Source organism: Pipistrellus kuhlii, unplaced genomic scaffold (assembly GCF_014108245.1).
Source record: "Pipistrellus kuhlii isolate mPipKuh1 unplaced genomic scaffold, mPipKuh1.p scaffold_m20_p_2, whole genome shotgun sequence".
NCBI lineage: Eukaryota > Metazoa > Chordata > Mammalia > Chiroptera > Vespertilionidae > Pipistrellus > Pipistrellus kuhlii.
The window spans coordinates 108,417,898-108,431,352 of record NW_023425515.1 but is presented as its reverse complement, the minus strand read 5'-3'; the positions used below and the strand labels follow the sequence as shown (position 1 = coordinate 108,431,352).

Below are 13,455 nucleotides of genomic sequence, written 5' to 3'. Positions count from 1 at the left end.
TGGTTGCAAAACATTGTGAAAGTATTTAATGCTTCTGCACTGTATACTTAAAAATGGTTATTATGAAAAAAAATGGTTATTATGATGGCAAATCTTATGTATCTTACCCACAATAAAAAAATTTATTCCTACAAAATAATAATACTCATTATAGAAAATGTAAGGATTTATATTTAAAAAGAAAGTTACACATTGTGCCTTCACTCAAAGAAAAAGAATTAACATTATGGTATTTTCTTCAAGTCTTTTTTCTTAGTCATACTTGAATTTTGTTCCTAATAGACTACAAGCTACATAGGTAGGTATTTAAAAATATTCACTGAATTCACTGAGTGATTTCAGGGAGACTGTTAGAGGGTGTTAATTATGTACAAAGTTTGTAGTATTTTATAGATTGCTTTTTATTTAACCAGATAAGTATTTTTATGTTATTTTAATTTATAAAAGTAACTAGTGGCCCTGTGCACAAAATTCATGCACTAAGGGGGAAGGGAGGATCCCTCAGTCCAGCCTGCACCCTCTCACAGTCCGGGACCCCTCAGGGGACGTCCACCCCTGGGAATCGGGCCAAAGCCGGCAGTCAGACCTCTTGCAGTCAGGGACTTGTGCACTCTGGAACCTCTCGCTACTTACAGCCTGCATGCAGTGGAGGCGGGAGAGGCTCCAGCCACCACCACATGCTTGCCAGCTATGAGCTGGCTTCTGGCTGAATGGTGCTCCCTCTATGGGAGCATACTAACCACCAGGGGGCAGCTCCTTTGTTGAGCATCTACCCCTGGTAGTCAGTGTGTGTCACAGTAGTTGGTCATTCTGGTTGTTCTGCCATTTGGTCAATTTGCATATTAGGGTTTTATTATATAGGATTGTTTTCTCTTGATAGTTATGTTTTAATACACAAAATATATAAGTACACATTCCTTTTAAAAGACTCAAATTGGCCGGCACCGGTTTGGCTCAGTGGATAGAGCGTCGGCCTGCGGACTGAAAGGTCCCGGGTTCGATTCCGGTCAAGGGCATGTACCTTGGTTGCGGGCACATCCCCAGTAGGGGGTGTGCAAGAGGCAGCTGGTCGATGATTCTCTCTCATCGACGTTTCTAACTCTCTATCCCTTTCTCTTTCCCTCTGTGAAAAATCAATAAAATATATTAAAAAAAAAAAAAGACTCAAATTGTACACAATCACACAGAACAACACTTGAAAGTTGTTTCTTCCAACCCACACTCTTTTTCACTCCCTAGAGGTAATCCTTACTCAGAGCAGGTTGTTCATCCTTTTAATCTCTCTAGGTATTTGCATATGTATTTGTAAATATATATATGTGTACATATATATGTACATATACACACAAATATACTCAAAAGGATCATACTCTGTATATTTTGACATTTTTTCCACTAACAAGTCTTCAAGATCTTTCTGTATCATTATATGTTAGTTTCTATCTCTATTAAATGGTTATATATTTTGTGGTTTCAATGAATTATAATTTATATATATTTACTTATGAATTATTTGGGTTGTTTCCAATTTTTTATTCTAAGAAACTAGGGTGCAAGGAACTCCTAGTCCTAAATCCTTGAGCATACATGTGAGTAGGATAGATTAAGAGTAGAATTTCTGCGAAAATTATGTGCTTTTAGAAGTTTGATAGATGCTTCATTTTCAATAAACTTCACCAATTCATAGTCTTGTTGTTGTTGCTCATCCTTATTCGAGGATATTTTTTCCATTGATTTTTTTTTTTTAGAAAGAATGGAATGGAATGGAATGGAATGGATGGAAAGAGAGAGAGAGAGAGAGAGAGACAGACAGACAGACAGACATCAATGTGAGAAAGACACATCTACTGGCTGCTCGCACATGCCCTGACACGGGCTGGGGATCGAGCCTGCAATGGAGGTACACACCCTTGCCTAGAATCGAACCTGTGACCCTTCAGTCCATGGGCTGACACTCCAACCACTGAGCCAAAGTGGCTAGAACAACCAATTCACACTTTTAACAAATAGTTTGAGGGGATTGCTTCTTACTCTGCATTTTCACCAACAGTTGGTATTACCAATCTTTTAAAAATGTTGATCTTAGTGATGAAAAATTATAACCAATTCATTCTGCTTTTCTCTATTAATGAGGCCATGTATCTTTTTTATTGTCCATTGATGGATTCATTGGTCATATTTTATTCAGGTCCATCGCTTCTATATTAAGTGTGACTGGCCTGTAATTTTCCTTTCTTTCCTTCCTTCTTTGAATCTTCTTTTTCAAGTCTGGGGAAAAAAGGATATGCTAGTCTCATAAAATGAGTCTGGGAGAGTTCTCTTCTCTATTGTCTGGACAAACTTATAAGATTAAAATAACGTATTCATTGAATATTTAGTAGAAATCAAATTTGCAGATGTATTTGATTCCATAGCTATCTGGTTGTGGACTTTTCTTTATGGGAAGAATTTTTCATCACTGATTCTATCTTTTTTAATGGTCATAGGAATAGCAGGTTTTTAACTATATTTGAGTCTGTTTTGCTAAGTTATACTTTATTTCTAGAAATTTTCCCATTTTATCTAAGTTCTAAAATTAGCAAAAAGTGGGCCAAAATATCCTCTTAATACCACATTGATGTTTACAGGAGCTACAGTAATGCCTCTTTACTCATTATTTCAGTCTTATTTCTATTTTCCCTGATTGGTCTTAAATAGTTGATTTTATTACCTTTTTCAAAGAACCAGTGTTTAAATTTTTTGATTCTCTATTAGCTGCTTTCTTTGTCACTAATTTGTGCTCTCTCTCTCTCTCTCTCTTTTTTTTTTTTTTTTTTACCTGTTTAACAATTTTTTTATTTTACATTTAAAAATTTTTTTATTGTTCAGATTATTACATTTGTTCCTCTTCCCCACTCCCACCCCCAGCCATAGCTCCCTCCCACCGGTTCCATCCTACCCCATGCCCTTACCCTACCCCCCACACTGTCCTCATGCATAGGTGTATGATTTTCATCCAGTCTCTTCCTGTACGCCCCACACCAATTTCCCCACAAGGACTGTCAGTCCACTCCCTTTCTATGCCCCTGATTCTATTATATTCACCAGATTATTCTGTTCATCAGATTTTTTATTCACTTTATCTTTAGATTCACCTGTTGACAGATATGTATTTGTTGTTCATAATTTTTATCTTTACCTTTTACTTCTTTCTCTTCTTTAAGAATACCTTTCAGCATTTATATAATACTGGTTTGGCGGTGATGAACTCCTTCAGCTTTTTCTTACCTGTGAAGCTCTTTATCTGACCTTCAATTCTGAATGATAACTTTGTTGGTAGAGTAATCTTGGTTGTAGATTCTTGCTACTCATCACTTTGAATATTTCTTGCCAATCCCATCTGGCTTGCATAGTTTCTGTTGAGAGATCAGCTGACAATTGTATGGGTGATCCTATGTAGGTTACTAACTCTTTTTCTCTTGCTGCTTTTAATATTCTCTCTTTGTCTTTTGTTCTTAGAATTTTAATTATGTGGCTTGGTATGGTCCTCTTTAGATTTTTTTGTTTGGGGTTCTGTGTGCTTCCTGGACTTGTAAGTCTTTTTCTTTCACCTGTTGGGGGAAGTTTTCTGTTATTATTTCTTCAAATAGATTTTTAATATCTTGCTGATAATTCAGATGTTGGTATGCTTGAAGTTGTCCCAGAGGCTCCTTACACTATCTTCATATTTTTGGATTATTTTTTCTTTTTGCTTTTCTGGTTGGGCTTTTTGCTTCTTTGTATTTCAAATCTTTGACTTGATTCTTGCGATCCTCTAGTCCTCTCTTGGATCTCTATATATTATTCTTTATTTCAGTCAGTGTATGCTTAATTTCTAGATGGTCCTTTTTCATATCCTTGAGGGTCTCACTAAATTTCTCGGAGGTTTGTTGAGTAACCTTATGACAGTGGTTTTGAACTCTATATCCAGTTGTTTGCTTTCCTCCATTTCTTTCATTTGTGACCTGTTTCTTTGTCTCCACATTTTAGCTGCTTCCCTGTGTTGATAGAGTGGCTTTGTGTGGTAGGTGTACTATAGGGCCCAGTGGCTCAGCCTCCCCAGTTACTTGAAGTGAACACTCTTGGTGCACCCCTTTGTGGGCTGTGCGCATAGTCTTGTTGTAGTTAAGCCTTGATTGTTGTTGGTATCACTGGGAGGAATTGACCTCCAGGCACATTGGCTGTGAGGAGCAGCTGTGTCTATGATGGGAGAACTTCTGTGCTGGAGACACTCTTATGAGATAAGACTTGATTCAGTGGGGCTTTGATGCTCACTGAGTCTGCCCCCTGAGTGTGTCCCTTATGGATCTGAGGAGTTGTAATCTGGATGGTCCTACTCTGACCCCTGGGTACACTGGCTCTTATATCTCCAAGGAGGTGCTAATTTAGCCTTTGTCTGAAACCAACCAGCAGGAGCTACAGAGAGATCTATAGATTCCTCTTCTTTGTTTGAGTTTTGGAGATGCTCAGATGAGGCCCAGCTGTGAAGCAATGCAAGCTGCTGTGAGGCCTTGGGCTTTCTTTTGGATGTTCTGGGTCTCTGTGACTTAGCTGCAGTTTGATAGGTAAGTTTAGATTTCAAAGGAGTAGGCCATATATATGCAAAAGCCTCTGTGCTCAGCTTGGATAGGGCAGAGTCTCAGGGTGGAACAAACAGCAATGGCTTCCCATAAGCCCTAAGAGGCCCCTGAGTCTCAATGTCCCTTGGTAATCGCTGCAAGAACCTCTAAGAGAAAGTTGCTCTCAAGTTCTGCCTGCTGCTAGACAGTCCGGTTTCTCCCGCTATGAGTCTGGGTCCTCAGAGTCTCACCTGAAACTGGAGTTCAGAGCCGTCGGGAGCTTGTATCTCCCTCGAGCTTGAAAAAGCCAGCTGCGTACTCGGTTGCCAGCCCTCTCTGTGCACATGCCTCTATATCTCTGCATTTTACTTCTGCAGTTCCTCTGAGTCTCAGTGTGCTTTTCTCTTCCCTATGCCACCATCTTGGTTTCTCCTCCATTTTGTAGATCTATGCTCTTCTCTTTTTACTGCTTTCTATTTGCTCTATGTTTGTTTTGCTATCTTCTCTCAATGAATGCTTGGCTAATTCATTTTCAGACTTTCATATATATATATATATATAAATCAATGACTATATTTTACTATTAATTACTCCTTTGCAAATTCTGTACATTTTAATATGTAGCATTTTGTTAGCTCCAAATATTTTCTAAATTCCATTTTTTTTTTTTTACCCAAAGGGTATTTAAAAATTTATCTGTTAATGTCTAACCAATGGAATTTTCTAATTATCTTCTCAGATTAATTTTTAGCATAACTGAAATGCAGTCAGAGAATGCAATACTCTTTATATAATCACAATCCTTCAAACTGATTGAGACTTGTTTTATATTCCAGTACAAGGTCAATTTGTGAAAAGGTTCTGTATGTTCAGGAAAAGCCTTTAAAGATAAGAATTCTGCAGTTATTATATTAGGCACACTGTTTTATATATTTCCATTAGGTCAAATGTGTTAATTATGTTCTTCAAAGTTTCTATATCCTTATTGACAAATTTTGTTTGTTCTACGAATTAGAAGGAAATTTGTATTAAGATCTCCCAACAATGATTGTGGATTTGTCTATTTCTTCTTTGAGTTTTGCCAATTTTTGCTTTCCATACTTTGAGGCCATGTTTTCATGAACATGTACATATTTATAGCTATTATTATTAACCTCATTAATTGAAACTTTTATCATATGAACTATTACTGATTACTGTGCTAATGCTTTTCTGCCTTGGTGACTATCTTTCATGATGCCCTTTTGATGGCGTTCTTGGCTTGCAGTAGATGTCTTTCCTTTAAAGTGTAAAGTCTGGCAATTCTTAACTGTCCAAGTGTTTTTCCTTTTTTGTATTTTAAAGTTGCTATTTGTCTGCCTGTTTTATTCACTGCAGTCTTTTCATGATTCCAGCAGTATATTGCTGAAAGACTATGACAGTAGCTCATTTCCTGAGTGTGTATGTAGGGCAGGTCTCTGCTCCCCTTTGTTGGTTAGTTGGTACTGATCTTTGACATCTCTCTCTGACTCCAGGCTTTCAAACTTACCACTGCTGCTCTCATTGTCGCTCAGCACAAGGCAATTAGAGGAAGGAGCCAACTTGTATGACTGAGACAACTGTGGACCCCAAGTAATCTTTCTGCCAATGTCTTAGGTGCCATGCTGTGTCTTATCTATATTGACTCAAGACTTCTTTGGTTCTTCAGCATTGTGTTCTGGGTTAGCTTTGTCTTTTCTGTTACATGTTTCAGCAAATGTATCAATAATTCCGTTGGCTTTCTATCTTTAAAGACTTCCTCCAAATGACTGATCCACATAGGGTACTTCCTATTCTATTCAAGAGAAATTGTGCTTCTGTTTTCACTTTGCTGTGTACAGTTTCTCTCATTTCATTGATCTCGAAGGCAGAATGGATCCAAAATGCGAAGGCCATGTTGATATCTTCATAAAATTAATAATTTTGTTTTATGTGGCTACCAAGCTAGCTTACCTCCAATCTCAGAAACACATTATATTGCTTTGGTTTTCATGACTAGAAATATATATGCTCTGATATATTAACATTTTTAGCATCCGTTCTGTTATTTACCTTTAAATTCTTCACGTCCTCTTCTACACCTTCTTCTAAATTATGTGAATAAAAAGGCCTAAATTTTTCTTCAATGCCTAGATAAGAAAAGCAGTACTTTAAATTTCTTAAATATTTTGTAAAATAAAATTGAAATGTTAGTAATCTATTATCTTTGAATGACTTACCTTATCTGTGGGAAAGCAGTAAAATAAAATGTAAATACCAAATCACTGACTTTCAGGAAAAGACTAACAAGATTAATAACTAGGGAGACAGAACAAGGGACAGTATGACACTGGAGACCAAGAACTCCTGCCTAACAGCATGTGGTTTCTCTGGCTATCGGCTCAGAGCACTATCCACCGTGAGTTAACCTTCAAACAAACCAGGATGGGTGCACTCTGTTTCTGCCCCTGTGGCATCAGATTTATATAGGATGGAATACTCAAAATGAGGATTTGGTATAAAGAGTTACAGCTGATGGCTTTGAAAGAAAAAAGCAACTATCACTCTCTGGATGAGGGAGTGGATATACTTTTTCTTATTTCCCTGCTAAGCACAATGGAAATGCCTAGACATATATATAGAACAAATATAAGAAGACTCTGAGTAGAGGAGAGACAAGGGCAGACCAGATAGGGATTTTGGGGTCTGAGAAAAGATATGACAATGAGTTCACTGGGTTTTCCTCTTGCCTCATAGATTCCAAACTTACAGCCGAAAAAGCTAGCAATCCAACAAAAGTTCAACCAAACCCCAATCAATAAAATACTTCCTATTCTATTCCAGAGAAATTGTGCTGCTGTTTTCATATTACTGTGTATAGTTTCTCTTACTTCATTAGTCTTGAAGGAGGAATGGTTCAGAATGCCAAGTTGTTATCTGCATAAAATTGCTAAGGGGCAACTTAGCAGGACAGAAAACCTTCAGTCAATTTCCACATTGGAATCAAAATACACAGAAAAACGGTAGCTCCATCTCCATCCCTGCCAGCAAAGGCTGAGTGTGAGTGGATATGTCCAACCTCATGAAACAGGGTGCTCACCACTCAAACAAGGATTATGTCGGAGAGGTCCACATAGGAGGCTGGGACTTTCCTTTTTGCTGGATGGTAAGGAGCCCCTCCACTCCTGTGGGGTCAGTAGAAGTCAAGGCAGACTGGATTTACAACCTCACCGTGAAATAACAAAATTCCCTTTCTCTGTCCCGATGGGGAAGTGTAGACAGAGGCACAATGGGGAGTTAGTACTTTCACCTCCAATGCAGTGTCCATGGAGCCCATATGGATGCTGCAGGAACTTCCACCCCTGACCAGTCAACAAGGAGCCCCCTCTACTTCACATGTCAACAGGGCTAAGTGGGGAATCTGGACTCCCCTCAACCTGGTATTAACAAGGTGGCAAAACCATCCCACAGACAACAACATGCCAGAGAAAGCCAGCTATAACTGGAAGCTTAAAGAAGACTCAGATCTCCTAACACATTAAGAAAGAAAAGCCCAACAAAAGTTTTATTGGGAAAATCACTCATCATACTGAGAATCAGGAAGATCTCGAGCTGAAAAACAAACAAACGAAAAAAACAACAACACAACAATCAATAGATGCCAACAGCGAGATGACAGATATTAGAAAAAAATTTTAAACTTCATTTTTATTGTTGAGGGTATTACAGATGCATCCCATTTCCTGTCCCCTTTGCCCCACTCCTCCTGGCTCCTGCCCCATCCCAGGCCTTCACTGCACTATTGTCTGTGTCCATGGGCTATGCATATATGCATATAAGTTCTTTAATTAATATCTTCCTCTTCCCCCCACACCCCACCATTCCCTGTAAGATCTGGCAGTCTGTTCCATGCTTCCATGTCTCTGGACATATTTTGTTCATTAGTTTATTCTGTTCATTAGATTCCACATATAATTAAGATCATGTGATATCTGTCTTTCTCTGACTGGCTTATATTATTTAGTTTAACATAATAATCTCCAGATCCCTTAATGCTATCTATAAGAGTAAGAGATCCTTCTTCTTATTCTTCCTTTTTTTTTTTTTCTTTTTCTATAGCTGCATAGTATACCACAGCATTTTTTACCAATCACTACTGATAGGCACTTGGACTGTTTCCAGATCTTGACTGTTGTAAATAATGCTGCTATGAATATAGAGGTGCATATATTCTTTCTGATTGATGTTTTGGAATTGTTAGGATATAGTCCCAGAAGTGGGATTGATGGATAAAACAGCAGTTCCATTTTTAATTGTGTGTGTGTGTGTGTGTGTGTGTGTGTGTGTTAAACCTTACCAGAGGATATTTTTTCCATTGATTTTTATTTTATTTAAAACTAGAGGCCCAGTGCATGAAATTTGTAATTTGTGCACAGGAGGGGGTGTCCCTCAGCCCAACCTGCACCCTCTCCAATCTGGGACCCCTTTGGGATGTCCGACTGCCTGTTTAGGCTTGATCAATGGGATCGGGCCTAAACAGGCAGTCGGACATCCCTTTCACAATCTAGGACTGCTGGCTCCCAACTACTTGCCTGCCCACCTTCCTGACTACCCCTAACCGCTTCTGCCTGCCAGCCTTACACCTTAACCACTCCCCTGCCAGCCCGATTGTCCCTAATTGTCCTCCCCTGCAACCCCAGTCACCTCCAAATACCCTCCCTTGTATATTCCCTCTTTATTAGATAGGGTTTTTTAGCATATTGGACAGTCCTAACTGGTTTGGCTCAGTGGATGGAGCATTGACCTGTAGACTCAAGGGTCCCAGGTTCAATTCTGGTCAAGGCCATGTACCTTGGTGGGGGCACATATCCAGTGGGGAGTGTGCAGGAAGCAGCTGATCAATGTTTCTCTCTCATAGATGTTTCTAGCTCTCTATCCCTTTCCCTTTCTCTCTGTAAAAAAATCAATAAAATATATATTTAAAAAAAGAAACATTAAAAATTCCTCCATATCTGCTTGGCTGGTGTGACTCAATGGTTGATAACCCAGGCTGCCAGCACTGGAAGGGGATCGCACCCTGGCCAGGTTGAGACCCCAGCCCAGGCTGCCACCGTGGCCAGGGGATCCTACAGCTTGGGGGCAAGGCCCTGCCGGCCTGAGATTCTAGCCCATGCTGCCGCTGCGGCCGGGGAATCGCATGGCTTTGGTGCGCGGCCCTGCTGGCCTAAAACCCCAGTCCTGGCTACCACCGCTGGCCAGGAGCACACTGGGCACTGACGCCTCAAGGCAGACACCCCAGGCTGCTGCCACTGGGCAGGGATCGCTGCATGGGGGTCAGGCGCCTCCCAGCTAGACACCTTGGACTGCCGCTGCTGGGCAGACTTGGGGACTCCAGCAGGGCTAAGAGGACTGGGCCCCTCAATTTGTGGCTATGGGCATCGTCATTTTTGTTATGGAGTAATGGTCAATTTGCATATTACTCTTTTATTAGATAGGATGCCCCATCTAAAAGAGTAATATGCAAATTGACCATCACTCCAACACACGAGATGGCCGCCCCCATGTGGTCAAAGATGGCTGCTCCCATGTGGACACAAGATGGCCGCCACAAGATGGCCAGTAGGAAAGGGCAGTTAGGAGGAATGAGACCTGCAAGGGAGGGTGGTTGGGGCAAACAAGCCAGCAGGGAGGGCAGTTAGGGGTGACTGGGCCAACAGAGGAGGGCAGTTGGGAGGGACCAGGCCTGCAGGGGAGGGTAGTTGAGGGGAACCAGGCCTGCAGGGGAGGGCAGTTGGGGGGAACCAGGCCTGCAGGGGAGGGCAATTGCGGGGGACTAGACCACCAGGGGAGGGCAGTTAGGGGTGACCATGCTGGCAAGGGAGGATAGTTAGGGGTTACCAAGCCAGCAGGGAAGGGCAGTTGGGGGAAACCAGGCCTGCAGGGGAGGTTAGTTAGGGGTGACCAAGCTGGCAGGGGAGGGCAGTTAGGGGCAATTGGGCCAGCAGGCAAGCAGTTAGGTATTAATCAGGCTGGCAGGAGAGTGTTTAGGAGGTGATCAGGCTGGCAGGTAGAAGCAGTTAGGGGCAATCAGGCAGGCAGGCAAGTCAGCAGTTGGAAGCCAGCAGTCCTGGATTATGAGAGGGAAGTCCTACTGCCCGTTTAGGCCCAATCCTAGTGGGGGTCCCAGATTGGAGAGGATGCAGGCTGGGCTGAGAGATACTTCCCCCAGCACGAATTTCATGCCACCAGGCCTCTAGTGTGTGTGTGTGTGTGTGTGTGTTTGTGTAACTTCAGAGAGGGAGAGGGAGAGGAAGAAGTGGAACATCAGTGATGAGAGAGAATCACTGATTGGCAACCTCCTACATGCTTCCCACTGGGAATCAAGCTCAGAAAGGAAATCAAACTATGTGTGTCATAGGTGGATGCTCAATCACCAAGCTACACCAGCCGACTTCCTACTGATTTTTAGAAAGCATGTAAAGGAGGAAGGCAAGGGAGTAGGGAGGGACAGAAGAAGGTACAGAGGAGGAAAGAGAAGGAGGGAAGGAGGGAAATAGATGAGATGCAACTAATTGACTGGGGCCAGTGATTGAACCTGCCCTTGCCTGGGAATGAAACCCATGACAATTTGGTGCATGGGCTGACAATCTAACCACTGAGAAACATGGACTAGGGCCCATTTATTATTATTTCAATATTGCTTCACAATGGTCGCAGCAGTCTACATTCCACCAGCAGCGTTAGTTCTCCTTTTTCCACATTCTCACCAGCACTTGATATTTGTTGATTTATTAATGGTAGCCATTCTGGCAGGTGTGAAATGATACCTCATAATAGTTTTAATTTTAATATCTCTGATGATTAGTGGCATTGAATTTTTTTTATATGTTTCTTAGCCATCTCTATGCCCTCTTTGGAGAAGTGTCTAGTCAGGTGTTTTGCCCGTTTTTAAATTTGACTGTTTGATTTCATTTTGTTGAATTGTATGAGTTTTTTTTAATTTAACCCCTTATCACATGTATCATCGGCAAATATGCTCTCCCAAACATTGTGCTCCCTTTTAATTTTGAGGATGATTTCTTTTGCTGTACAAAATCTTTTTATTTTGATGTGGTCTCATTTGTTTATTTTTTCCTTTGCTTCACTTGCCCTAGGCCCGTGGTCGGCAAACTGTGGCTCACGAGCCACATGCAGCTCTTTGGCCCCTTGAGTGTGGCTCTTCCACAAAATGTCACGGCCTTGGTGAGTCTATTTTGAAGAAGTGGCATTAGAAGAAGTTTAAAAAATTTGGCTCTCGCCGAAACCGGTTTGGCTCAATGGTAGAGCGTCGGTCTGCGGACTGAAAGGTCCCAGGTTCGATTCCGGTCAAGGGCATGTACATTGGTTGTGGGCACATCCCCGGAGGGGGGTGTGCAAGAGGCAGCTGGTCAATGTTTCTCTCTCATCGACGTTTCTAGCTCTCTATCCCTCTTTCCTCCTCTCTGTAAAAAATCAATAAAATATATTAAAAAAAAAATTTGGCTCTCAAAAGAAATTTTGATATTTGGCTCTGTTGACTAATGAGTTTGCTGACCACTGCCCTAGGCCATGTATCTGCAAAAATCCTGCTGACACATCTGAAATTTTACTGCCTATGGTTTCTTCTAGGATTTTTATGGTTTTATTACTTACATTTAAGGCTTTTATCCATTTTGAGTTTATTCTTGTGTATGGTATAAGTTGGCAATTTAGTTTCATTTTTTTGCATGTACTAGTATCTGTTCAATTTTCCCATTGTATGTTTACTCCATTGTATGCTCTTGCCTCTTTTGTCAAATATTAATTGAGTGTAATGGCGTGGGTAGATTTCTGAGGTCTCTGTTCTGTTCCACTGATCTATGTGTCTGTTCTTGCACCAGTACCAGGCTGTTTTGACTACCATGGCTTTGTAGTATAACTTGAGATCTGGTATTGTGATCCTTCCATCTTCCTTCTTCTTTCTCAAAGTTACTGTGGCTATTCAAAATATTCTTTGGTTCCATATATATTTTTGGAATATTTGTTCTAGACCTGTGAAATATGCCATTGACAGTTAATTAGGGATTGTGTTGAACCTGTAGATTGCTCTGGATAGTATGGACATTTAAATTATGTTAATTCTTTCAGTCCATGAACATAGTATATGCTTCCACTAGTTTGTATCTTCCTCTATTTCTTTTTTCAATATCCTATAATTTTCTGAGTACAGGTTTTTACCTCCTTGGTTAAGTTTATTCCTGGGTATCTTTTTATTTTTCTCTCTTTTTTTTTTTTTCTCCTCCCAATGGTAAATGGGATTATTTTTTAGTTTCTCTTCCTGAGAGTTCATTTTGGGTCTATAAAATGCCACTGATTTCCAGATGTTAATTTGTATTCCTCTACTTTGCCAAATTAATTTATTAAAACTCGCAGTTTTTTGATGGTCTTAGTGTTTTCTATGTACACTACCATGTAATCTGCAAATAATGAGTTTTACTTTCTCCTTTCTAATTTGGATGCCTTTTCTTCTTCTTCTTGTCTGATCACTGTGGCTGGGGCTTCCAGGACTATGTCGAGTAAGAGTGGTGAAAGCGGACATCCTTATCTTATACCTGTTCTTAAGGGAAACGTTTTTAGTTTTTGCCCATTTAGTACAATGTTGGCTGTAGTTTAGTCTTGTATGGCTTTTATTATGAAAAGGTATGATCACTCTATTCCCCCTTTACTGAGAGTTGTTATCAAAAAAGGGTGCTGGAGTCCTACCTGGTTAAGCCCAGTGTGTTGGCCTGTGGACTGAAAGGTCCTGGGTTCAAGGGCATATGCCCGGGTTTCAGGCTTGAACCCCAGTAGTGGGTGTGCAGGAGACAGCTGATCAATGATTTTC

At 40.7% G+C, this 13,455-nt stretch overlaps 1 protein-coding gene across 5 annotated transcripts in view; it reads right to left on the bottom strand.

Moving 5' to 3' along the window:
- RIPK1 (receptor interacting serine/threonine kinase 1) overlaps positions 1-13,455 on the bottom strand; it is a 39,530-nt gene that overhangs the window by 7,220 nt on the left and 18,855 nt on the right. For all 5 annotated transcript variants that reach the window (XM_045584208.1, XM_036447722.2, XM_045584209.1 and 2 more), the window contains one exon: positions 6,648-6,724. In XM_045584208.1, coding sequence (XP_045440164.1) covers positions 6,648-6,724 — 77 coding nt within the window. The remainder of the gene's footprint in view (positions 1-6,647; positions 6,725-13,455) is intronic.